This window comes from Symphalangus syndactylus, chromosome 1 (assembly GCF_028878055.3).
Source record: "Symphalangus syndactylus isolate Jambi chromosome 1, NHGRI_mSymSyn1-v2.1_pri, whole genome shotgun sequence".
Classification (NCBI taxonomy): Eukaryota; Metazoa; Chordata; class Mammalia; order Primates; family Hylobatidae; genus Symphalangus; species Symphalangus syndactylus.
The window spans coordinates 39,975,885-39,999,281 of NC_072423.2; the positions used below are offsets into that span (position 1 = coordinate 39,975,885).

The window sequence follows — 23,397 nt, forward strand, 5'->3', positions numbered from 1 at the left end:
TTCCTTACAGACCATTCCCTCCCCCTAGTCCAGCCCCTGACAACCACAGGCCTGTTTTTGTTTGTTTGTTTTGTTTTTGTTTTTTTCTCAGACAGGGTTTTGCTCTGTTGCCCAGGCTGGAGTGCAATGGCACAGTCACAGCTTGCTGCAGCTTACTGCAACCTCCACCTTCCAGGCTCAAATGATCCTCCAGTCTCAGCCTCTTGAGCAGCTGGGACTACAGGTTTGTGCCACCAGGTTTTAAAATTTTGTGGAGACGGGATCTCCCTGTGTTGCTGCTAGTCCCAAACTCCTGGGCTCATGTGATCCTCCTGCCTTGGCCTTCCAAAGTGCTGGGATTATAGCCACCACACCCATCAGGCCTGTTTTCTGATCCTATAGTTTTACATTTTAGAGAATGTTACATCAGTGTAATCACGCAGCATGTATTTTTTCTGACTGCTTTCCTGCACTTAGTTAGCATAGTGCTTTCCAGATGCATCCATATTGTAGCAGGTTTCCCTGCTCCCTTCCTTGCTATTGTTGAGTATTATTGCTTGTACAGATGTACCTGTTTGTTTACTCACTGGCCGGGTGATGAACGCCTGAATTGTGTCCAGTTTTTGGTTACGAATAAAGCTTCTATGAACATTTACATACAGATCTTGTGTGGACATCCTTTTTCATTTCTCTTAGGTAAATACCAAGGAGTGGAATTTCTGGGTTGCATGCAAAGTATTTGCTTTGCTTTATTTTCCAAAGTGGCTGTACCATTTTACACTCCAACTAGCGGTATGAGAGTTCTGGCTGCTCATGTCCCTGTCAACTCTTGGTATTTGTGATGGTTAATTTTTGGTGTCAACATGACCGGATTAAGGATACCTAGAGAGCTGGTAAGGCATGATTTCTGGGTATGTCCATGAGGGTGTTTCTAGAGGAGATTGGCATGTGAGTCAGTGAACTGAGTGGGGAAGATGTGCCCTCAATGTGGGTGGGCACCATGCAATCGGCTGGGGGCCCCGACAGCACAAAGAGGCAAAGGAAAAGTGAAAGTTTTCTCTCTTTCCTGGAGCTGGGACACCCTTCTTCTCCTTTCCTTGGGCATCAGAACTCTAGGTTCTCTGGTCTTTGGACTCTGGGACTTGCCCCATCACCCCCTTACCACTGGGTTCTCAGGTTTTGGGCCTGGGACTGAGAATTACACCATGGGTTTCCTAGGTTACCAGGCCTTCGGACTTGGACCCACCATGCTACCAGCCTTCCTACGTCTCCAGCGTTCAGACTGCCTGTTGTGGGAGTTCTCGGCATCCATAATCCCATGAGCCAACACCCCTAGTAAGCCTTCTGTCATATATCTACTGATCTGTACAGCCTAGTGGTTCTGTCTCTCTGGAGAACCTTGAAATAATACAGAAATAATATAGAATTATTTCCCTGACCTCCTAGCCAGTGTGTTCCAGTACCATGGGATTCTCTAAAAATATTTTGATTTCAGCTTTTAAAATTCTAAGAAACAGCCGGGCGTGGTGGCTCACGCCTGTAATCCCAGCACTTTGCAAGACCGAGGTGGGCAGATCACGAGGTCAGGAGTTTGAGATCAGCCTGACTAACATGGTGAAACCCCGTCTCTACTAAAAATACAAAAATTAGCTGGGCATGGTGGTGTGTGCCTGTAATCCCAGCTACTCGGGAGGCTGAGGCAGGAGAATCACTTGAACCGGGGAGACGGAGGTTGCAGTGAGCCGAGATCGCACCACTGCACTCCAGCCTGGGCGACAAAGCGAGAGTCCGTCTCAAAAAAAAATTCTAAGAAACATTTTATTATCTTTTCCCTGAATGGGTACTCGGTAAAATGAGTTTTCTTAGTAGATTCCTAGTGATCCTTAAGGAAGGTCTCTTCCTAAAGAATCCAGGTGTGTAAACAGCAGCGGTCAAACCACATATTGCCAGAAGGGGGCGCGCGTCACCCACCATTAAACTTCACTCCTGGTCCTCAGCGGACTTTGAGCTGCCTCAATGGCGGCCCCTCAGCTGAATAGGGGAAGAGGGGAGGTTGATCTTTCCTGGGTAGGAACGTTCGGGGTTAGAGATGCCTCCCCCTAGTGGAAGATTTGGATGGCTCCAAAGAGCAGGGCAGGACCAAAGCTGCCCCAGGCTGCCGGGGAGGCCTGTGAGTGCCGACTGCTCCTCAGGCGTCCGCTCCAAATCCTCTCCTCCTCTCCACCTGAAATTCCCCTTTAGAGTCACTACTTTGGCTTAGAGGACAAAATCACACGTGTTGCTTCTGGAGGACTCCTGTTAGCACACCTAAGTTACCTGAGAAGCGATGCAGGGACCCTCAACATGGCTGCACATGAAAGTCACCAGGAGCTTTAAAAACTGGGGCCCAACCTGCGTCCCAAACCAAGCAAATCAGAATATTTGGGGGTGGGACCCATGCATCAAACCAAGCAAATCAGAATATTTGGGGGTGGGACCCATGCATTAGCATTCAACACCTCTCTGGGGGATTCTGGTGTGCAGCCAGGGCTGTGCGCCCTGGGGTAGGAGCTTGCTGATGCCCTCCAGTGAGTTCAGGTGAGCCGATCGAGTTAGTGAGTTCACCTGGGAGGGCATCGGCTACGATGATGTCTAAACTTTAGCGCATATAAAGCTCACCTGGCAGGGGGAGCGGGAGAGTTGTCTGGTGCCCCAGCTTTCCTCGTGCCCAGAGGCCACTTCCGGAAGCCCGCAGTCTTGATGAGATGGAAGCAGAGAGAGAGAACGAGAAGGATCCAGCGAGAACCCCGCCTGCTCCGTAAGACGATCAGAGGTCATGAATAATGGAGAGAAACGGGGGCCTCTGAGTCCTGGGAGCCTGGCTGATTCCGCGGCCCCGCCTTCCTCAGGAGGGTCCCTTGTGGGCTGTGAGGCTTGGGAGATGTCCCGGGTGAGGAGCCCTCACTTGTCCCTGGGGTGGCCTGGAGGGATCCCAGGTGACCCCCTGGCTGTGAGGCCGGGTGGGAAGTGGACCTCAAGGGCTCCGTGTCACCTGATTCTCCACAGGGAGGAGAGGGGGCTGGTTGGGAGGGGAGAGAGGAAGGAAGCCAGCCTGCCCTCAGCGCCATGAATAAGTGATGAGGCCCAAGGAGAAGCCGCGGGGCAGGTACAGAGGAGGAGGAGGCGGCTCACCAGAGGGTGGTGGGAGGGGACAGGGACAGGGGGTTCAGAGATAAGGCACTGAGGTTCGGCTCAGGAGCCAGAGAGGGCAGAGGGAACAGCACCTTGGGCACGGGGAAGCCAAGAAAAGGGGGCACTCTGGCCCACCCAGGCCTGAGCTACAGGAGGGCCGTGGGCGCCAGAGCTCAGGGAGGAGGTCTCAGGTTCCCGCAGGTGTGAGGAGGAGGCGGCACAGTGAGCCTGCGAGCGCTGAGAAGGCAGCCGACAGAATGATGCCCCAGAAGAAAAGGCGGAGGAAGAAGGACATCGACTTCCTGGCCCTGTACGAAGCGGAGCTGCTGAACTACGCCTCGGAGGACGACGAGGGGGAGCTGGAACACGAGTACTACAAGGCCAGAGGTGCGGGGTCCCAGCCTGCGGGGGCGGGTGGTGCAGCTGGCTGCGGTGGGCAGGGGTCTGTTCCTGGCTGTGGGGAGTCATTCTAAGATTTCGGAGCAAGCCCTTTCTCACTGATTATGCCACGTGTCTGTTCCACATCCCCTCGGAGTAAGAAGGCAGGCATTATGCAGGGATGGTGGAGTACCTGTTGTACAGACAGGTGGAGCAACTTGCCTTTAGCCCCCGATTCTCAGTGGAACAGAATAGACTAGAGCCACAGTGCCCCCACGGCCCCATGTTCTCCAGCTCCTGAACATCCCCAAAGCCACGTTCCAGTCTGGTCCCCGAGTGTGTGGTCTGCATCAGGCAGAGTGCCCTGAACTGCTGGGGTCATGAAAGGATGTCTTGGAGAGGAAGCCTGACGCCTCATCCTATGCCCACTGTGGTTGATGGAGACAGGGAGCCTGGGGCTTTGCAAGATGTCCATCCCATATGTCGAGGGCGGCCGGTGCTCTGGACCCCAGGGCCTTGTCCTTCTAGTCTCATCTTTCCCTGGGCCACACGAGACCTGCTTGAAATTGCTCTAACTCCTTGCCAGGTAAACCAAAGAAGTGAACTGTGACCCTAGAGCTGGTTTTGGCCGGCAGAGTTTAAGTTGTTTTTTTTCCTTTCTAGCGTTTTGAAATCCTTTTTTCTGTGAATGCCAATAGGCTGTGGAAGTCCAGTTTTTCACAGTCTCCACCACTCCCTGTCATCTCATACTAGGTCTGGTTTACTCATCGGTGCTGCCTGCCTGGTCTCTGAAGCCACTTAAATTCTCAGTGCTGACTCCAAAGTGGCTCACTAGTCCCCGTAAGCACCATAGTCATCCATGCATTCACTCATTCATTCATTCATTCATTCAACAAGTATTTATTGAATGTGTGTTCTGTGGGCTGCCCACGGCCTTGTTTGTCTTCCCCTTTCTCCCTCTTCCTGTCCTCACTTTGAAAGCCCAGTTCAGATCCCATCTCTTCCATGAAGCCCTCCTTGATTCCAGTCCATCATGAGTTCCCTGATTATATCCAATTCATAATTGTTCCGTTGTTTCCTGCAAAGCTGGTGTGTCCAGCTTGCAGCCACAGTCACCCTAAACTCTGTGAGGGTGGGGCCTTGCTGTACTTGTCTTTAGTCCTCATCATTCAGCCCCTGCACAGACCCGGACTCAGAGGAGGTGGTCTCAGCTGAGGTCAGGAAGGCTGTGGCCCCTTTTCAGGTACAGAATCCTGGGCACCTCCAAGGGTAGAAGTGGGGGCTGTAGTAGAAGGAAGTGGGCCCAGGACAAGGAAGCATCTGCCACCTTCTAGCAGCACATGTGCCTCAAGCTCTGACCCTCTTGTGAGGGGAGGGGCTGGGAGGTGAGACATCGGGGCAGCATCCCCACCATGTGTGCTTGGCTTCCAGGTGATTCTCCCCAGCCACGTGACTGTTGGTGAGATCATTCTAGAACCTCTCACAGCCAGCACACTGTTGACTTTTGTTTATGGGCTCTACATGCCTCAGTGTGGCCATAATGATACTTCTCCTTTTTATCCTTTCCGAAGCCTTTTTACTGATGTTCGCATGTTTGATCTGTAAGATCCCTGAGCACAGTCAAGGCAGACAGATTAGTACCACTTCACAAGTTAAAGACTGAGGCCCTGAGACATTAAGTGACTTGAGCAAGGTCACAAACAGGATGGACAACAAGAACCTCAAATATATTTTTCGAGGCAAGCGCCCCATTTTATCTCATGATGCTGCCGAATAGGATCATGCACCATGCACCAGGCACTGAGTTAAGCACTTTATTCATGTTAACCAATTTCATCTTCATGATGATACATTAGGCAGATGTGTTATCCTTTTTTTTCAGATGAGGAATCTGAAGCACAGAGAGGTTAAGTCACTTGCCCAAGATCACACAGCTAGTAAATAGCAGAGTTAGGATTTGAATCCAGCTGGTCTGGCTGGTCCTTGCTCTTGTACTGCCTGATTTTGACTGTGGTAAAAATAGCTGGAGAAGAGCAAGTGGAGGTGGGTGCCACGCTGACATTTCTAAGGGAACCACGGACTCTCCTGTCTGTTGCAGGGTACTGCCTATAAATATGCATGATGCTAATGGTGGTCACATGCTAAGCTCCAGCTGTACTGTCATTGTCACCCTCTCAGTGCTAGAACAACGGTTCCCCCACTTCCTTTGAACTCTAGGCTCTGGTGTTACATTGAGAGTCTTGATGAGTGTGATGGGGAGGAAGAAGGAGGGAAGAAAAGCCTAGGTGTTCCTTCTCTCTTCTTAGGCTACCTTCTGGCTACCCTGGGGTTCTCCAATAACCAGAGGGAGGAGAGCAGCTCCCTCAATGCTTTGAGGGCAGGCTGAACCTGGCATATTGCTCTGTCTCCTAAGACAGGGACCATGATGGGAAGAACAACTCATTCCAGAACTGGAGAGTAGAAGGGGCCTCAGAGGCCACCCCGCACAGGCTTCTAGCCCTGGAGACATCTCCTCTCCTGCATCCTAGACAGGAGTCCCCCAGCATCTGTTGGGATGCAATTTTCCAAGGCAGCTTCCTTGGGAATGTTGTCAATGGAAATGATAGCAATGATTTCTCTCTTAGTCCATTGGTGCTGCTATGCCAGAATACCTGAGACTGGTGATTTATAAAGAACAAATTTTTTTTTTTCTTCCTCAAAAGTTCTGGAGGCTGAGAAGTCCAAGATCAAGGTGCCAGTATCTGGTGAGAACTTTCTTGCTGTGTTCCCACATGGCAATAGGCAGAAGGACAAGCCCCTTTATAAGGGCACCTAATCCCTCTTACGAGGGGGAAGCTCTCATGGCCTAATCACCTCTTAAAGGCCCCACCCCTTAATACTATCACAATGGCAACACCTGAATTTTGGAGGGGATACATTCAAACTATAGCAATGGCGATGATGATGATGATAGTAACCACTTAGGAAATGCCTATCTTTTCATGCAACTGTGGAAGAATGTCTATAAGGTAAATTCCCAGAAATGTAAATTCTAGGTCAATGAGTTTAAGTGTTGAAAGCTATTTTACTTAATCCTTATCACAGTCCTTCAAGGAAGAATTTATTCCTACTTCAGAGATAAGGAAATTGAAGCTTAGTAAACCATTTGGTTGAAATCACATAGTCAATAATGGTAGAACTGGGCTTCAAATCCCGGTCAGTTTTGTTCCATATTTATTCATTGATTGTTTCATTCATTCATATGATCATTCATCCAGATAATTATTTGAATACGTCTCATGTGCTGGGCTGTTGCTAAGAGCAACAGATTGACAATTCTTTGTGCTGACTAGGAAACTTTATTAGTGGGGGTCTTCCCATCTGGAGTTCAACAGAATTCTGTGTCCTCCACAAGGTATCTGTCTTCTACAAGTTAGTTCTTCAGTTATTTGAATTGAGTTTTTCTTTAAATTAAAATTTTAAAATTGAGCAATAATGTATGTACAGTACAAAACTTATGAAGGTATGTTTACATATGCACACGCTTGTGCAACCAGTATTCAGATCAGAATATGAAATATTTCCAGCCCCCAGAATGCTCCCTTACACGCCTTCTCAGAGGCAGTACATCTCCCGATTCTGTCATCATAGATTAGTCTTTTTCCTGTTCTTAAACTTTTTTTTTTTTTTTGAGATGGAATCTCACTCTGTCACCTAGGCTGGAGTGCAGTGGCGTGATCTCGACTCACTGCAACCTCTGCCTCCCAGGTTCAAGCAATTCTCCTGCCTCAGCCTCCTGAGTAGCTGGGATTACAGGTGTGCACCACCACGCCTGGCTAATTTTTGTATTTTTAGTAGAGACGGGGTTTCACCATGTTGGTCAGGCTGGTCTTGAACTGACCTCATGACCCGCCTGCCTTGGCCTCCCAAAGTGCTAGGATTACAGGTGTGAGCTACCGCTCCTGGCCTGTTCTTGAACTTTTAAATGGAATCATACAGTGTGCACATTTGTGTGGGTCTAGCTTTTCTTTTGGCGTTATATCTGATTTATCTACGTGTGACACATTATATAGTTTGTTCTTTTTTATTGCTGATTACTATTGCATTTGATACATACACCACTGTCTACTTAGCCATTCTATTGTCAATGAACATTTAGGTTATTTCTGGGGTTTTGTTTTTGTTTTTTGTTTTTTGCTATTATGAGTCAAGCTACTACAAATCTGGTACACATATTCTGATGAACACATGTACTTGTTTCTCTTAGATTTATAATTGGAAGTGGAATTGCTGGGTCACAAGTGAGCATATGTTTAGTTACCAGTGCTTGGATCAATTTACATGTATGAGAGTGACAATGGCTCCACATTCTTGCCCATATTTGGTATTGTCAGTCTTCTTATTTTTAGCCATTCTGATGGGTACATGGCAGTGTCTCATTGTAGTTTTAATTTGCATTTCCCCGATAAATAGGCAGAGAACTTTTCCATATGTCTATTGGCTATGTGGCTATCCTCTTTTGTGGCATGCCTGTTTAAGTCTTTCGTCCATTTTTCAACTTTATTGAGGTATAATTTATTTATAATAAAATGCACCTATTTTAAATGTTCTGTTTGATGAGTGCTACATTCTTGCATCCACTAGGAAATCAATTCATGGAGCATTTAAATTGGCCCTCAAGGGTTTCCTGTGTTCCTTCCCAGTCAATCCCCCTTACTTCTGACCCCAGGCAACCACTTTTCTGCTTCCTGCTGCAATAGATTAGATTGGTCTCTTCTAGAGTTTCATATAAATGACATGATAAAGTATGTTATGTTTTGTGTCTGACTTCTGCATAGAATGCACTTGAGAGTCATCTGTATTGTGCTTCAGGAGTTCATTCTGTTTTATTGCTGAGTAGTATTCTGTTGTATGGATATACCACAGTTCATTTATCTATGCCCCTGTTAATGGACATTTAGGGTGTTTCCAATTTGGGTCTATTAGGAATAAAGCTGTTATGAACATTTGTGTGCAGGTCTTTGTGGGAAAATACTTTCATTTCTCTTGGGTAAAGACTTAAAAGTGGAATTTCTGGGTATTAAGTGTACACTTATCTTCTTAAAAACTTGTTGCCCATTGAAAAAGTAGTGTGGTTCCCTCCTTTACTTATTGATTGATGTGAATTTTTGGTATCTTCTGGCTCTGAGTGCTTTGTTGGATATATGCATTCCAAATACTTTCTCCTAGTCTGTGGCTTGCCTTTCTCTCGATGGTCTCAATTTTAATGAAGTCCAGTTTGTCAGTTTTTTTTTAATGGTTTGTGTCCGTTTAAGAAGTAGCTGTGCATCCCAGAATCAACTATTGATGTAGTTTTTCATTCCTCTCCTATGCCTCTCCAATGCTCCTCTCCTTTTCTCCAAACCAAGCATTCTCCGGTGTCTGTGTCTTCTCTCATGTGGTGTGGCTCTAGAATTTCCACCAGGCTGGAAATCCTGTGGGCATTTGGTTTGGAAATGCCTTTACGTGCAAGCTGTGTGGGCAACACGTCAGGTCCCGGGTCTGTGCTGAGAGGAGTCAGGAGTGGGCTCCAGGGGTTGATCAGGCTCCCTGTAGTATAGACTATTAAGAATTAAGGCTTTGGTTATCACAAGAGACAAGGAGTTGTGCAAATATATGGCTGCTTTTCTCCCGCTAATGGTGCCTCGATGGGGACCTTCATCAGAACCAAGGACATCAAAAGGTCCACTCACCCCAAAACACTCCTGATCCCGGTGCCTCACAGGCCTGTAAGGACCATATGAGAATGAGAGGTCTCCTGAAGGGCTCCTGGAATATCAGTGGATCGTGTGCATGTTAGTTGAGCTACATCTAATCTGCCAAAAGAACAAACTCTTAGCTCTCAGAGTTGAAATGGGCTTTTCCGCACGAACAATAGTTTTAAAACCAGTTTGCTATTTGTTGAGTTTCTTCCGTGTGCCAGAGGCTTTCCATGCATCATCTCTAATCCCCAGAATGCCCTGCAAACAAGGTAAGATCATTCAGGTGTTACAGAGAGGCTGGCACTTGTCCAGGGTCACCTTGCTCAAAGTGGAGGAGCCAATGGCTGCATCCAGGTCTCTGTCGCACTGGAGTCCGGTACTTTCTACCAGCCCACACTGGCTCTGGGCATGCTGAAGTATGAATGATATCTGTAAAGTACCTGCCAAGGTGCCTAGCACACAACAGAACACTCCACATTATGTTTTTCCTTCCTCCCCCATTCTCCCTCGCACTTTGCCACTTGTGCCCTCTGTGGAATGGGCTCTGAATTGACAGGTCTGAGTAACGAATGTCTAACTTCAGAATATCCTCCTAATTAGCTGGGCGTCTTCGGGGCAGCTCAGATATACTCAGCATCTGGTTGGGGATCTGCTCTGAAAAGACCGGAAGTAGAAATAACTATAGGTTTGCCGTAATAATCAGGTACAATCATATATGTAAGCCCTTAGCTCAGGGCATATAGTAAGCAACCACTCAATGTTGTTTATTACCACAATTATTAAGTGCTTGTATTAATACAATCCAGTGATGTGGTGGACATCGATCATATGCCCCAAATATTTAAAACACCCTCCCCACATTTTGCTGACTCCCCACATTGTAAATTCCATCTTCCCAAAGTGGAATTATTATTTTCTCAGCCTTCTTTGGTGCAGACATGTACCTTAGATTTCCAGAACTGGCTGTTCCAGTGCAAGATATTGACTCATAAGTGAGCATCATAATGGCATGAGCTGGGGACAAGGAATTATTTTGGAGACATGAGTAGCAGGACAGGGAGGTGATGGTGGGCTCTTTTCTGCTCTTGGCAGAGGTGATGTGGCTCTGGGGTGGTTGGTGGCAGCAACCTTCCCCAGGCTAGTTCTGTGCTGTGATTCCAGGAGTTGCTTCTGGAAATGGGTATAGAACACGTGACTCCAGCCTTTCAAAAACTTCTGCAAGCCTTCTAATATCTCTATTGCATCCTGCTTGCTTCACCTGGCTGGAGTAGATTCTGCTGTCTCTAAGAATCCAGATGCATTCTTGCCTTCTCTCTCCAGGAAGTGGACAGGGCTATAATTGTACTGATGCCCTGAATAAGAAAGGTGTTGACAGTAAATAGAATAAGCTTCAAGGGTTTGAGGAGAGAGAAATCAGAGCCCCTGCCAAAGAAGGACCCCCTGCAAAGCTCTGCACACCCAGCCCTGGGTCGGCATATTCTGAGACTGAAATGTCAGTGCCCAGGAGGTCATGGGAGGTGAGGACTGGCCACAGTCACCTTGTGTAGAGGGCAAAGAGGAAGCTGGGAGCTGGGTGCAGGCTCTGAAGAAGGCCATGTCTAGGAGGGTATCAGTGTGTTGTGCTGGAAAGATTACAGAATGGGCATCGGGAAGCTTTAGGCCAGGCTCTGGTGTTGACACCATGCAGGACCTGCCCACTTGCCCTCAGCCTCCTTGTGTGCAAAATGACTGCATGGTTTAAATGTGAAGTTTTGGTCTTGCAGCAGGACATATTGTGGGTCTCACCATGGCTCAGAGGCCTACAGGATGCAGCAGGGATTCCAAGAGTCCTTTGTGCTTGGGCCTCCCCAGCAAGGGCTGGCTTCTCCAGGCCCACACAGGATTCCGGTTTTTTTCTGAGCCTGCAATCTGTCTCCTTCTCTCCTCCTCCAGTGTATGAAGTGGTCACAGTCACGGGGAATGTTCGCGGTGCAGGGACAGATGCCAATGTCTTCATCACGCTTTTTGGAGAGAATGGGCTGTCTCCCAAGCTCCAGCTCACCAGCAAGTGAGTACCCACTTGGCCTTGGTGGGATCCTGGGCCATTAGTCCTGTTGATTAGGTTCTGGAACCCAAGGGTGGCCTGCTTCTCTGGGGAGAAGGCACATCTGACCACAGGTTATTAAGTGGTATGAAGCCTCTGCTAATGACAGACCATGTACCAGCCAGGGATCTCCCGGTGCACCTCCCTCAGCTCATCACTTGATTCTTTTGAACAGTAATGCCTCCTATGGATCTCAGAATTCCCAAGAATCCATATTAGCTGTGCTATATTAGCTGTCCCTTAGTTCCATGTGACTTTGGCCCAGTCTCTCTGCACCCAGGGCCTTGGTTTCCTCATATATCATCACACAGATATTGGGAAGACCATACATATGAGGGAGCTGTGAGCATAAAATACAAGGTCTCATCAGGGACCAGTGTTGTGTTAAACCTGCCTGCCAGCCATTGTACACTCAGCTAGCCACAGGGATTGCTTGTGTGTGTGCTTGTGCGTGTGTATGCCTTGCGTGCTCTGTTTTACTGTAACTAGTGAGAGTTGGGACTGTTGTTTCCTTCAGATCCTTTGCCCCCACTGCATGCACGCATACACCAACATACATGCAAAACCTGAGAACATGTTAGCAGATGAATGGAATTTCAGAGACATTTAGGGCCTCAAGAGTGGTCTGTTCAGCTAGCTTTCAAACTGTGCTGAATGGAACAGAATTGATCAGCTGGTCTGGGTCACAGGGAAACCGAAGCCTGGAAAGGCTTGAGTAGTTCAGAGTCATGGAGATTTTCAATGGTGAAGCTCATCTTTAAACCCCACATTTTTTTTTTTTTTTTGAGATGGAGTCTCGCTCTGTTGCCCAAGCTGGAGTGTGGTGGTGCAGTCTCAACTGACTGCAACCTCCACCTCCCAGGTTCAAGCGATTCTCCTGCCTCAGCCTCTGGAGTAGCTGAGACTACAGACGCGTGCCACCATAACCAGCTATTTTTTTGTATTTTTAGTAGAGACGGGGTTTCACCATGTTGGCAAGGCTGCTCTTGAACTCCTGGCTTTGAGTGATCTGCCCGTTTCAGCCTCCCAAAGTGCCAGGATTACAGGTGTGAGCCACTATGCCTGGCCTTCAAACCTCACATTATTGATGTAGACATTTCCCTTGACCACATGGCCCTATGGTCCCAGGGGGTGTGAGGAAGATGCTCCTTAAGATATCCTGGGGCTCCAGATTGTGACCCTGGGGTTAATGACCTGGCACTTCCAGGGCTGGCAGAGGAAGCTGTAGAGTCCAGGAGATCCCTGCACCCTGTACCTTGCAGGCTGACCAGGCCCCATATGACATGGGCTATAGCGTCCATGCAGCTACATCGAGGCAGGTGTAACGTCCCATTTTATCCATTTCCGCAGAACAGGGTACCTGCCTTCTTGTACCGCTTACACGGCAGCTTGACTCGCTTGCAGAAGTCTTTCCGTCCAATGATGTGGGCACGGTAAAGAGAATACATGAAACCTCCATCCTCTTTGCCATGTGTTCCCAGAGTACACTGCTGTAGGGAGAAGCCGCAAACACTAGGGAGTTGCCCGGTTGGTTTCTGAAGTTCCCAGCTTTTCCTTTTAAAACAAAACGAATCCTTTTCTCCTTTGATGGTGGTCCTCACTGCCTTCCCTCCTTTCACACATTCAGCATCCTCAGATTCCCTTTTTCATTTGTCAAAACGTCTTCTCAGGAAGGGCCCCTGAGCCACCCTTTATAACATGGCAGGTATTTCCACTGAGCCTCCATTCCCAGGAGTTCGGGTTCCAGCCTTCCCTCTCATGGGGTCTGAAGGGGGTCTAGGGCATGAATGAGCTGGCAGGGCTGGGACCTTCTGGCTTTGCTGAGATCCCATGGGGCAGCCAGCTTCTCCTGGGCAGCCCTGAGGATGGGAATCAACCCTCCCCAATTACCCAAGGAGTCGGCCCCAGAGACTGGTGGTGGTCTCTGCCTATATCTGGACCATGTTCCAGGTCGGGTAGCAACAGCATAGGTCTGGCCAGGGCCCCAGTCCAGCTGGTCAGGAGTGCTCTAGAGCAGAGTGGGTGGTCTCAGAGATGGGGACACAGTTCAGAGTTCCAGCTGTGGGGCTGGAGAGGCTGGAGAGGGGCTATGAGGAGGGATGGAGGGAGCTGGAGGATGGGCTGGGGGAAGGTCTGCTCTGTGCTGCCAGCATCTCTCCCAGTTCTGTGTATATAGTCAGAGCTCGGCAAAGGCCAGTGGTATCAGTGTGGCTAGAGCGAGACTTTAAAGGGACAGACACTTAATCTGGGTCTTAAGTGGTGAAAATAACTCAGATGACAGAGAGGAAGAAAGAGTGTCCTTTAGACTAAGGGGAACAGTTTGCCAAAGTCTGGAGGCAGCAATGAGCGCTGCGGGCTGATGGGGGCAGAGGAGGCCTGTGGCTGGGAATGTGGGGCCATGTTGATGGGCAGGGAGGGGGAAAGTCAGAAAGGTCTGGAAGGCCAGGCTGAAGAAGGCTTTGCTGGAAAGCTGACCGGTGGAGTTTCAACTTACTGTATCAACAGAGATCATCTGAGCACAGTGAGCAGGATGAGTGGGGAAGGAGGAGGCCAGAGTCTGGCTGCGACAAGAACTGAGAAAAGGCCTTCAAAGAGCATTGAAGACATGGTCCTTGCTATCTAAGACCTTTCTATTCAAGATGGAAACTGCAGGTCTAGGAGGGGCATTGCTTTCTGAGGAATTCCAGGCTGCCCATGCAACCCAGAACATATGGCAGCTGAGGTCCCCTTGCTCCGTGAGGTCTAGATGCAGTTATCTCAGGCCATCGGCTGCCCCACCCCATCCTGGGATCTGGCTGAGAATGTCCACTGGTCCCACAGTCTCCTCGCACCTCACTGTCTGCTGCCCTCCCATCCTCTCCACACTGCGTTATCCAAACCCAAACCTCCAGGGGCAGCTAGAACCAACTGCCTTTTCCTTGCACACCCATAATACATACATACATGCCTATTTGTGTGTAACACGCTTCACTGATAGCCCCTGGCACCAGAGAGAGTTCACACTGCTGCAATGCAAATAACTTAAAAAGGAATATTAGAGCCTCAGTCTTACAACTCGGCCATCCTCTTTCATGGAGTTGTCCTGACCTGTCCTCCGTGATCTCTCGCCATGTCTCATCCCACCTCTCCCTCCTGCTTCTCCCACATTCTCTTTCTTCTTTCTCACCCCTCAATTCTTGTCATTCTCGTGCCTTTCCTTCTGTGCCCCAGGGCTTCACTTTCACTCCCAAATGCTGTATTAGGACTTTTTTTTTCTTAGTACAAAATAATTCCTTCTCCAAGAGGAACTTCAGTACCAGCGCTGATTGTCTTCACCTTTGTGGTCTGGTGCCTACATTCCTTAGTACTCAGTGGACTTAGATTCCCCCGTTAGTGAACCTCTACCCCGACCCCACCCCAGTTAAGCACCCACAGCAGTGGCTGCCAGAAGAAGGCCTCATCTTTTGGGTTTCCTCGTACCCTTCCCCATTAACCAGGGCCACCTCCAGCTCTGAGTCATGTGTTCAGAATATGGCAAAAGGATGGGATCTCATGTATTGTCTGGAACACGGTTATTCGGTTGAAAATTCACCATCTGAGCGTGTCAGAGAATGCCTGGCATTTTAGCCCGATGGCTCTGCCTGGCTGATGGCTAAAATGCTCTGTGCAGCCTGTAAAGGATCTCTGTGTGGGGGTTCCTGCTGAATGGCAGGGACTGTGTACTGCCTTAGCCTTTATCTGAGAATCAACAGTGGCCTTGGTGAGGCTCCAGCCTTCTGCAAGGAAACATGAAGATTTCTAAGATTTCCTTTGACCCGAAACCCTCTCTCCTTTCTATTTCTTTCCTACCCCCAGTTTTCTGAAACCCACAGGCATTTGCAATCCAGAAGTGGGGATTTCAGAAGCTGATCCTGAGTCGGGGGCTTATCTGGGATGATCCCAGCCCTGACCCTGAGTGAAGGGAATCAGTAGAGCCCTGTCTCTGCCACTCTTTCCTCCTCTTCTTGTGATGTAGAAAGCCTTCCCCTTGTCTTCCAAAAAGAGATTGGTGTCCATCTCGTAAACACTGCGGAACCGAGAAGTACCCCAGTGTAGTCCTGAGACATCGTGGAGCACTCCCTCTGCTCTTGCTCTGTCCATCCTGGTGGATCTTCTCCCTGGTGTCCCTGCTTCCACATACGCTCCTCCCCACCCCCCAGCAAGTGACTATAAAGCACCGCGCCATGGTGGATTGTTTCACAAATGCTCTGGAAGGTATGTATTCATGTTCAGCCTGGTCACTGGAAGGTAATGGAGGTAACTCACATTTTTTTTTTTTCTTTTTTAGAGACAGGGTCTCACTGTGTCACCCAGGCTGGAGTGCAGTGGCAAGATCATGGCTCACTCACTGCAACCTCAAATTCCTGGGCTCAAGTGATTCTCCCACCTCAGCCTCCTGAGTAACTTAGACTATAGGTGCACGCCACCAGGCCCAGCCAATTTTTAAATTTTTTTGTAGAGATATCTCTTGCTACGTTGGCCAGGCTGGTCTTCAACTCCCAGCCTCAAATGATCCTCCTGCCTCGGCCTCTAGAGGCACTGTGATTATAGGCATAAGCCATCGCATCTGCCACGTTCTTAAATGATACTGTCATGGGTGCAGGGCCTTTCTGGAGCTTTCCTTTACTGAATGCAACTGTTGGAGCTTCTTTTCTGGAACTTTCATCAGAAGCACCCCAGAAAGCCAGCTGCGTTCCTTCCAAGTCACACCTTGTCTTTGGCTAAAAATGGGGATACTTCCCCGCCTTTTTCCCTACTTGCTGGCAATGGCTGTTTCTAAAATTTCAGGCACCATCAGAAGAGGAAGCCCAGTAATTCCCAAACCGCTTCCAAAGAATTCGATCCAGGCAGCCTGCAGGCTGGGCTGGGGATGGGGGAGTTGCTGAAACATGGGATTGTGCTTTTTTCATAATTACAGAAACAATATGTGTTCCTTTTGGAAAGTTAAAAATGTATATAGACAAGAACAAGGAGCCAACACTTCATAATGGCCTCACCATCTAGACATGATTTTTTAAAAATAAATCTTCTCACTCCATTGTTTTTAAATGAAGATGGTATCCCGTTTGTATTGATTATTCTGTTTGTACATTCTGGTCTTAACCTACCTTTTCTTTTAAGCCTATATTATAAACCTGTTTCTGTTTCATTAAGTATTTTTTTTTACAATAGGATTTTTAATGGTTGCAAAGTATTTCATTATATAGCTTCCCAGGGTGACTGTTTCTTAGGGTGTTTATTTGATGGAGAGACTCTTGTCTATTTATTCTAAAGATCACTTGCCTTGTCTTATATATTGGAAGAGAAAATGCCTCTTATTCCTTTTTTTTTGTTTCCCATTTATATAATCCTGTTGTGCAGAAACAATGTCCACATATTCTCCAAGTTATTGACAGCTGCGGTGACTCTGAACCAAAGCCTGGGGTGTGTTGTTATTCTCCTTTGAAAGTGAAATTCCCACATCAGCCAGACCCTCACGATTGCTAGTTTGATTTAGTTCCATTTAAATGCTAGGTCTGGTAAGTTATTTTCCTGGACGGGAGGATTTACTGGTGCTTCATGGAGAAAACTTTATATTTTCCTTGCTCTTCGTCAAGAGCTAACAGTCGACATTCTCTGTCTTTATTTTGCCAATGGTGGAGTAGAGACTCTGGGCACCTTGCCCTGCCTCCTCCCTCCCTTCCTATGGTACCCGCAGCAAGCCTGGGTGTCATCCCTTTCACTCCAGCAAACTCAGAAGGTTCTGTGGCTCTCTTCTCCTCATCCTTTGCACCCAGGCTGCGTCCTGTGGGGGTCTCTTTTCCCTGACAAGGCTGCCTCCATGTACATTTTTGTCTGGAGTTAAGGAAACTTCTTCCTAGGGCAGATTGTTCGACACCATGAGTCCGTTCACAGAATCATAGCTCCTGGGTTCTGTAGAACCTTAAAAGCCTTCTATTACCAACAGAGTCTGAGCCTGATGCCTTGCAGAGAAGGCCCTTCCCCTCCCGATTTATTTTAAAAGACGTTGATGGTGGATAAATCTGTGATGGCACACATCTTCTGTGATTTTCGTTTCCCATGAGCTGTGTGCTGTTCCTGAGAGTCCTGGCTGAGAGCGCTGAGTGAGGCCTGCAGCTCTCAGCCCAGTGGGATAAACTGGGGACAACAAGAGCTGCTGGCAGGCCTGGGCTCAAATGGCAGGGGCCCCGGCCCTGCACACAGGATGGAACAGCTGTTGACATGAGCTTCGGGCTTCTGCTCCCAGAGGATTCTGTGGCGAGGCTGCTGCATCCCTCCTGTGTCTACACTCACTGTACTTAGGATGCTCCTAAACTGGACTTGCCTGGCTGCCTGGTTGATGTCTCAGGTGTACTTTCTTCTGTTCACACCATTTGCAGGATGCCAGTTATGCACTTCCCTCACTGCCCTACTTCCCTGGCTGCTGGTTTGGGGTTGAGTGTTTTCTTTCTTGTCAGAATGGCAGGACCATGAACTGCCACCCAAGGTCTGCATCTACTTGGGGCTGCCATTGCAACTTTTCCCAGCAAGAGCAAGGCCAGTGAGGGGGAGCGGCAAGAAGGCCCAAGAGCCCTAAGGCATTTATTCCTCCCTTCCTCCTCCATCCTCCCAACCCAGAGCAGCCAAAGGGCATGGGGTCATGACTGGGAGAGCCAGGTTCTGGTCCCAGCTCTGCTACCAACTAGTGGTTTGTAAAATGGGGCTGGTATTGCCTGTGTGCTTGTTTTAGTGACTCACAGCAAGGATCAAATGAGAACCCAGGTGTGAGGGCACGGAATGATATTAGCACTCCCTGCCCTCTCCTGGGAACCATGTCAGAAGGGAATCTTGGAATGGGATCCGGTTGTTCATAGCTCTCCCCAGGAGTGGGATGATGGAGGAAGAAGCAGAATGCCAGCCCTTGGCTCTCCTCCCAGGCCTGTGAGCCAACAGCTGATCTGCACTAACTGCACGTGTTCATTGCAGGAGCGAGTCTGCCTTTGAGAAGGGCAACGTCGATGTGTTCCGGGTGAGAACCAACAATGTGGGCCTCATCTACAAAGTCAGGTGAGAAGCTGGCACCTGACTAGGGTTGAGGGTGGAGATGAAAGTGAAGGATTGACTTCAATATTGACAATTTCTGAGTATGAATTACTTCCCAGCTGTTATTTGAGGGGCTACCAAAGGCCCAGATCTTTCCCTCTCATCCTGAATCACAATGCCCTAAACTTCCCCACTAGAGATTCATTTTTTTTTTGGTTGAGACAATTCAAGACAAATTTTTACAAACTTGAGAATATGCTGTGAGAGACATTATAGCACAGTGGTTAGGAGCAGAGACTCTTGAGTCCAGAGTGCCTGGGTTCAAGTGTCTGTTCTGTTATTTACTAGCTGTGCCACTTTGGACAGGTTATCTCTCCAAACCTCAGTTTCCTCCTCTGTAATAATGGTGCCTCATCTGTGATAACCCTAGGACTCAATGAGTTAGTGCTTGGAACAGTAACTGGCACACAGTAAGCACTCAGCAAGTGGTACAGATACCAAGTCCTGTTGTAGCATGTCTTTAGACAGAGAGCATCCCCAGTCTTGCTTTCTCTGGGGGGTTCTTGTGAAGGTATAAGGAGAGATAACTCTACTAGGCCAGTGGCAGAGGAAGAGCCTTCAATTGCCCCCCTTTTCCCTTCCTTGTCCCTGCCCTCCACCCCTATTCAAGTTCATGCCCATTGTCAGATGTTCATTTGTGGTCCAATTGCACCCAGACTAAGGCTGGACAGGGGTCAAATGCAGCCTCAGTTTAGTCCTGATTTTTTTTCCCTTCCACTAGAAAATACAATACCATGAACTCTCTTTGCTGGGGAAATAAGGGGCACATGAATATCCTGGGTATTGGTTAAGTGTAGGGAAGGAGGTTACGAGCAGGGAAAGGGCTCTTGCAGGGGAGATTGGGAAGGGGTGTCGTTGTGTGAGTAAAGGCAACCTCTAACTGAGGTCCTACTATGTGCCAGACTTTGTGCCAGACAGAGGCATACATCCTTCTAAGGGAAGGGCCTGGTATATCATGGGTTTCTGTCTGTTGGGGTTGTGTGCTGTATTGAGCTGTGGTTGTCCTGTTAACACCTGCAAGGATAAAGCCTCACAGGGATAAGATGTTTGATGCAAAGTGAGGTCCAGGGGTCAAGAAACTGGACCTTGGAGAGGAGATACTGGGGGCTATGGGAAGTGTGAGAAGATTTTAGGGGACAGATTTTGAAGAGTCTGAATCTATGCTGCCCAGTGCAGTAGCCCCTGACCACATGTGGCTATTACGCTTGAAATGTGGCTAATCCAAATTGAGGCGTGCTGCCTATATAAAATACACAGCAGATTTTTGAAGCCTTAGTACAAAGAAAAAGAATGAAAAAATAGCTCATTAATACATTTTTACATAATTATATGTTGAGATGGTAAGTGGAATTAAATGAAACATATTATTAAAATTCTACCAGTTTCTTTTTACATGTGGTAAAAAGAATTTCTGGTAAAATTCTACCAGATCTTTTTATATGTGGTTATTAGGAAATTTTTAAATTGCATCTGTGGCTCACACGTGCGACTCACGTTATGTCTATGGGACCACCCTGGTCTAGATGGCCATAGGGGTCCTCTGGATTGTAGGACTAAGGGGAATATCTGCTTGTTGTCCGGGTCCGGGAGTCATGATGAAGAAAGGGACACACTTAATCATCACAGCAATGGGAGGGGTAGTTGAGCCCCAGGGTATAAGCTGTGTCCTGTAAATCAGGTGGTCTAGTTGGCTTCTGCTTCCTGGGGATTCCCTTGTCATCTTTTCCCTTTACTGTCCTGTTTGACCTTGACTCAGCTGGATGTCAAGAAGTGTTGTGTGTACACGCACTTGGGCCAGAGTGAGAGAGGCTCACTGCTTCCAAAGGCCAGGGTAAGGAAACAGCACTGAATAGCCAGGACCTCAAAGGGGAAGATCAAGATGATCCCACGGCAAGCCCTAGGGATCTTGGATTTTCTGTGAAAGGCGGTAGTTTATATTTCCTTGCATGCAATGTAACAATGTAACATTCAGTAATGTGCACATTCACCTTGCAAGGTATACCCATTTTATAGATGAGGAAACCGAGGTTCAAGAGATAAAGTAACAACAACAACAGAGTAATTGGACCTCTCTTTGGAGTAAACATCTGGGTATTCCAGTATGGAAGGGGTGCTGTTTCAGTTCTGCCAGTGATGGTGTGGGCCTTGGCTTCTGCCTCAGGATTGAGCATGACAATACGGGCTTGAATGCCAGCTGGTACCTGGACCATGTGATTGTGACCGACATGAAGAGGCCTCATCTCCGTTACTACTTCAACTGCAACAACTGGCTGAGCAAGGTGGAAGGTGACTGCCAGTGGTGCCGTGACCTGCTGGCCAGCTTCAACCCCATGGACATGCCCAGAGGTCAGTGCCTAGGCTGGCCTGCCTGCCTTCCCTCCCTAGCTGGGCTGGGCTCACCCAGGAAAGAATCGTGCCTCTCTTGCTCTGGGCAGTCTCACCTACCTCATCTTGGCATGCCTCCAGGGCCTTCCTGTTGGTTAGAGCCAAGGGGACGTCCCATATCTTCCTGGGGCCTTCCTATGGGCAACTTTTTATGCTCTAGGGGTTCAAAGAGGTGGGAAATATAAGAGAGATTGGAGGCATGATGGAAGGATAGGCGCAGCCCTGAGCAAATACTGTGTTCTCAATGATTCTTGTTGATGGGGTGTCTATTGGAAGTCTCCTTTGAGATCAAGGCAGCCTTCCCCATTTTCCTATCCTCTTTCTTTTCTTACGATGCCCAAGGCAGGTGAGTTACAGCCAAGGCATAGTGGGTAGGAATCAGATCTTGCAGCTGCCAGAGCTCATCATGCTGCCCTCTGACTCCTCCTGATTTTATGAGGAGTAAAACAACTTATTTCAAGTGACATCTCTGGGCAAAAGCCTTAAATTCAATCATTTTAATTTTATAGGAATAAGGGAGGCAGATACCTTTGTCCCCCAAAGTTCTGGCCTCATCTCATCCCATCACGGGACATATTTGCTTTTCCAAAAAGGGGGGCATTACATTGCAGGTACCATCACCAGAATACCCTGCTCTCATAGAGTCATGGACCATGAGAGGGGAAGGGACTTTTGAGCCAGGAGATGAGAAGTGGCTTCCTACACTCACTCAGTTGAACAACAGAAGGCTAACACACTTGTTGGAGTCTGCCTTCCAGCATGTACTCCAAGCTCCACCCTTTATCCATTGTCTTGATGGGCTTTAGCTCTCAATTTCTGTATCTCCAATTTTCTACCTCCCAGCTAAACTTGACACTTGACTTGTTTCTCTGTGATTCCTATCATCATAACTTGCAACTTCATTGATTCTTTTATTTTTATTTGTTTATTTATTTTTGAGATGGAGTTTCACTCTTATTGCCCAGGCTGAAGTGAAATGGCGCAATCTTGGCTCACTGTGATCTCTGCCTCCCGGGTTCAAGTGATTCTCCTGCCTCAGCCTCCTGAGTAGCTGGGATTACAGGTGCCTGCCACCACACCCGGCTAGTTTTTTGTATTTACAGTAGAGACGAGGTTTCACCATTTTGGCCAGGCTGGTCTGAAACTCCTGACCTCAGTTGATCCACCCACCTTGGCCTCCCAAAGTGCTGGGATTACAGGCATGAGCCACCGTGCCCGGCCATTGATTCTTTTTAAAACACATTATTGATCTTTTCTCTGATTATAGAAACCAAATTTGATCATTGTAGAAAATTTAGAAAATAGAGATATGCAAACATAAAGAATACTTGTAATTCCATTACTTGAAAAAACAACACTGGTGACATTTTTGTGTCTTCATTTCTAGTCTTTTCTATGCATATATAGTTTAAAGGAAAGGGCTAGTGCAACACCCCCTGTTTCACAGCATGACTACTTCTGTGCCATTAAATATTGCTCAAGACCCCTCCTTGGAATGGCTCTGTGGTGCCCTGGAGCATGGAGATACCATCATTTATTCACTGGGTCCCTTATCGTTGGACATTTGTATTGTGCTCCCCCTCTAAAAAATTTCTGCTATTATAACAATACTGTTATAAATACTGCACCTAAATCTTTGCACAGGTTTGTGATTCTTTCCTTAAGATAATCTCCTAAGTGGAATTTCTAAGTCAAGTGGAATGTACATGCTTAAAGCTTTTGAGGGACATTTCTGAATTGCTCTAGATAGGGTGTATCTGTGCACAGTATTGCCAGCTGTGTAAGGGTGCCCATGTCCCTCACCCTTGCCAACAATTGATAGTATTGTTTGATTATCCAGTTGGATAATTAAAGGGGATTTTTGATGTTCTTTCTTTGATTACTGGTGAGGTTGAACTTTTTTCATACATTTATTGGCAATTTGTGTGTGTGTGTGTGTGTGTGTGTGTGTGTGTTTGTGTATGTGTGTGTGTGTATGAGAGAGAAAGAGAGAAAGAATTTTTTGCCTGGGCCCTTCACCTGTTTTTTCAACTGGGGTGAATTTCACAGATTCTTCCATAAACATTAAGTATCTTTAATTCTTTATCCAACCTCTACTATGATCAATCTTTAGCACACTGTCAAACTTGCCACTTTTCAGCTCATCTGACCTGCTTTGGTCACTCAAAAATCCAGCGTTCCACTGTCAGGAGAAGAGCCTCTGAAAAGTCATCATGAGAAACAATTCATGTGACTCAGTGGTTCTTCAGGGTTCCATAAGAATCCTCAGGGTAGACACCCCCTGACCTAGTCTTTGTATGGGGCTTCCTGGGCCCCCAGCTCCTTCACGGGCTAGAGGGCATTAGGTTCTTAGTATTTCCAGGCTGGATTCCAGAGAATGGAATGAAAAAGGGGTTCAAATTTTCCAATGGTTTGTTTCTGTTTGTTTGTTTTCTGTTTTTGTTTTGAGGCGGAGTTTCCCTCTTGTTGCCCAGGCTGAAGTGCAATGGCACGATCTCGGCTCACTTCACCTTCCACCTCCCAGGTTCAAGTGATTCTCTTGCCTCAGCCTCCTGAGTAGCTGGGACTACAGGCATGCAA

The 23,397-nt window shown here is 47.7% G+C and overlaps 1 protein-coding gene across 1 annotated transcript in view; it reads left to right on the forward strand.

Annotated features, from left to right (window-relative positions):
- Window positions 1-2,675: 2,675 nt before the first annotated feature.
- The window catches only part of LOXHD1 (lipoxygenase homology PLAT domains 1), a 187,833-nt gene continuing 167,111 nt past the window's right edge, over window positions 2,676-23,397 (forward strand). The window contains exons 1-5 of the mRNA XM_055292404.2: window positions 2,676-2,776; window positions 3,352-3,537; window positions 11,181-11,295; window positions 18,316-18,396; window positions 20,594-20,778. Coding sequence (XP_055148379.2) covers window positions 2,719-2,776; window positions 3,352-3,537; window positions 11,181-11,295; window positions 18,316-18,396; window positions 20,594-20,778 — 625 coding nt within the window. The 5' untranslated portion in view covers window positions 2,676-2,718. The remainder of the gene's footprint in view (window positions 2,777-3,351; window positions 3,538-11,180; window positions 11,296-18,315; window positions 18,397-20,593; window positions 20,779-23,397) is intronic.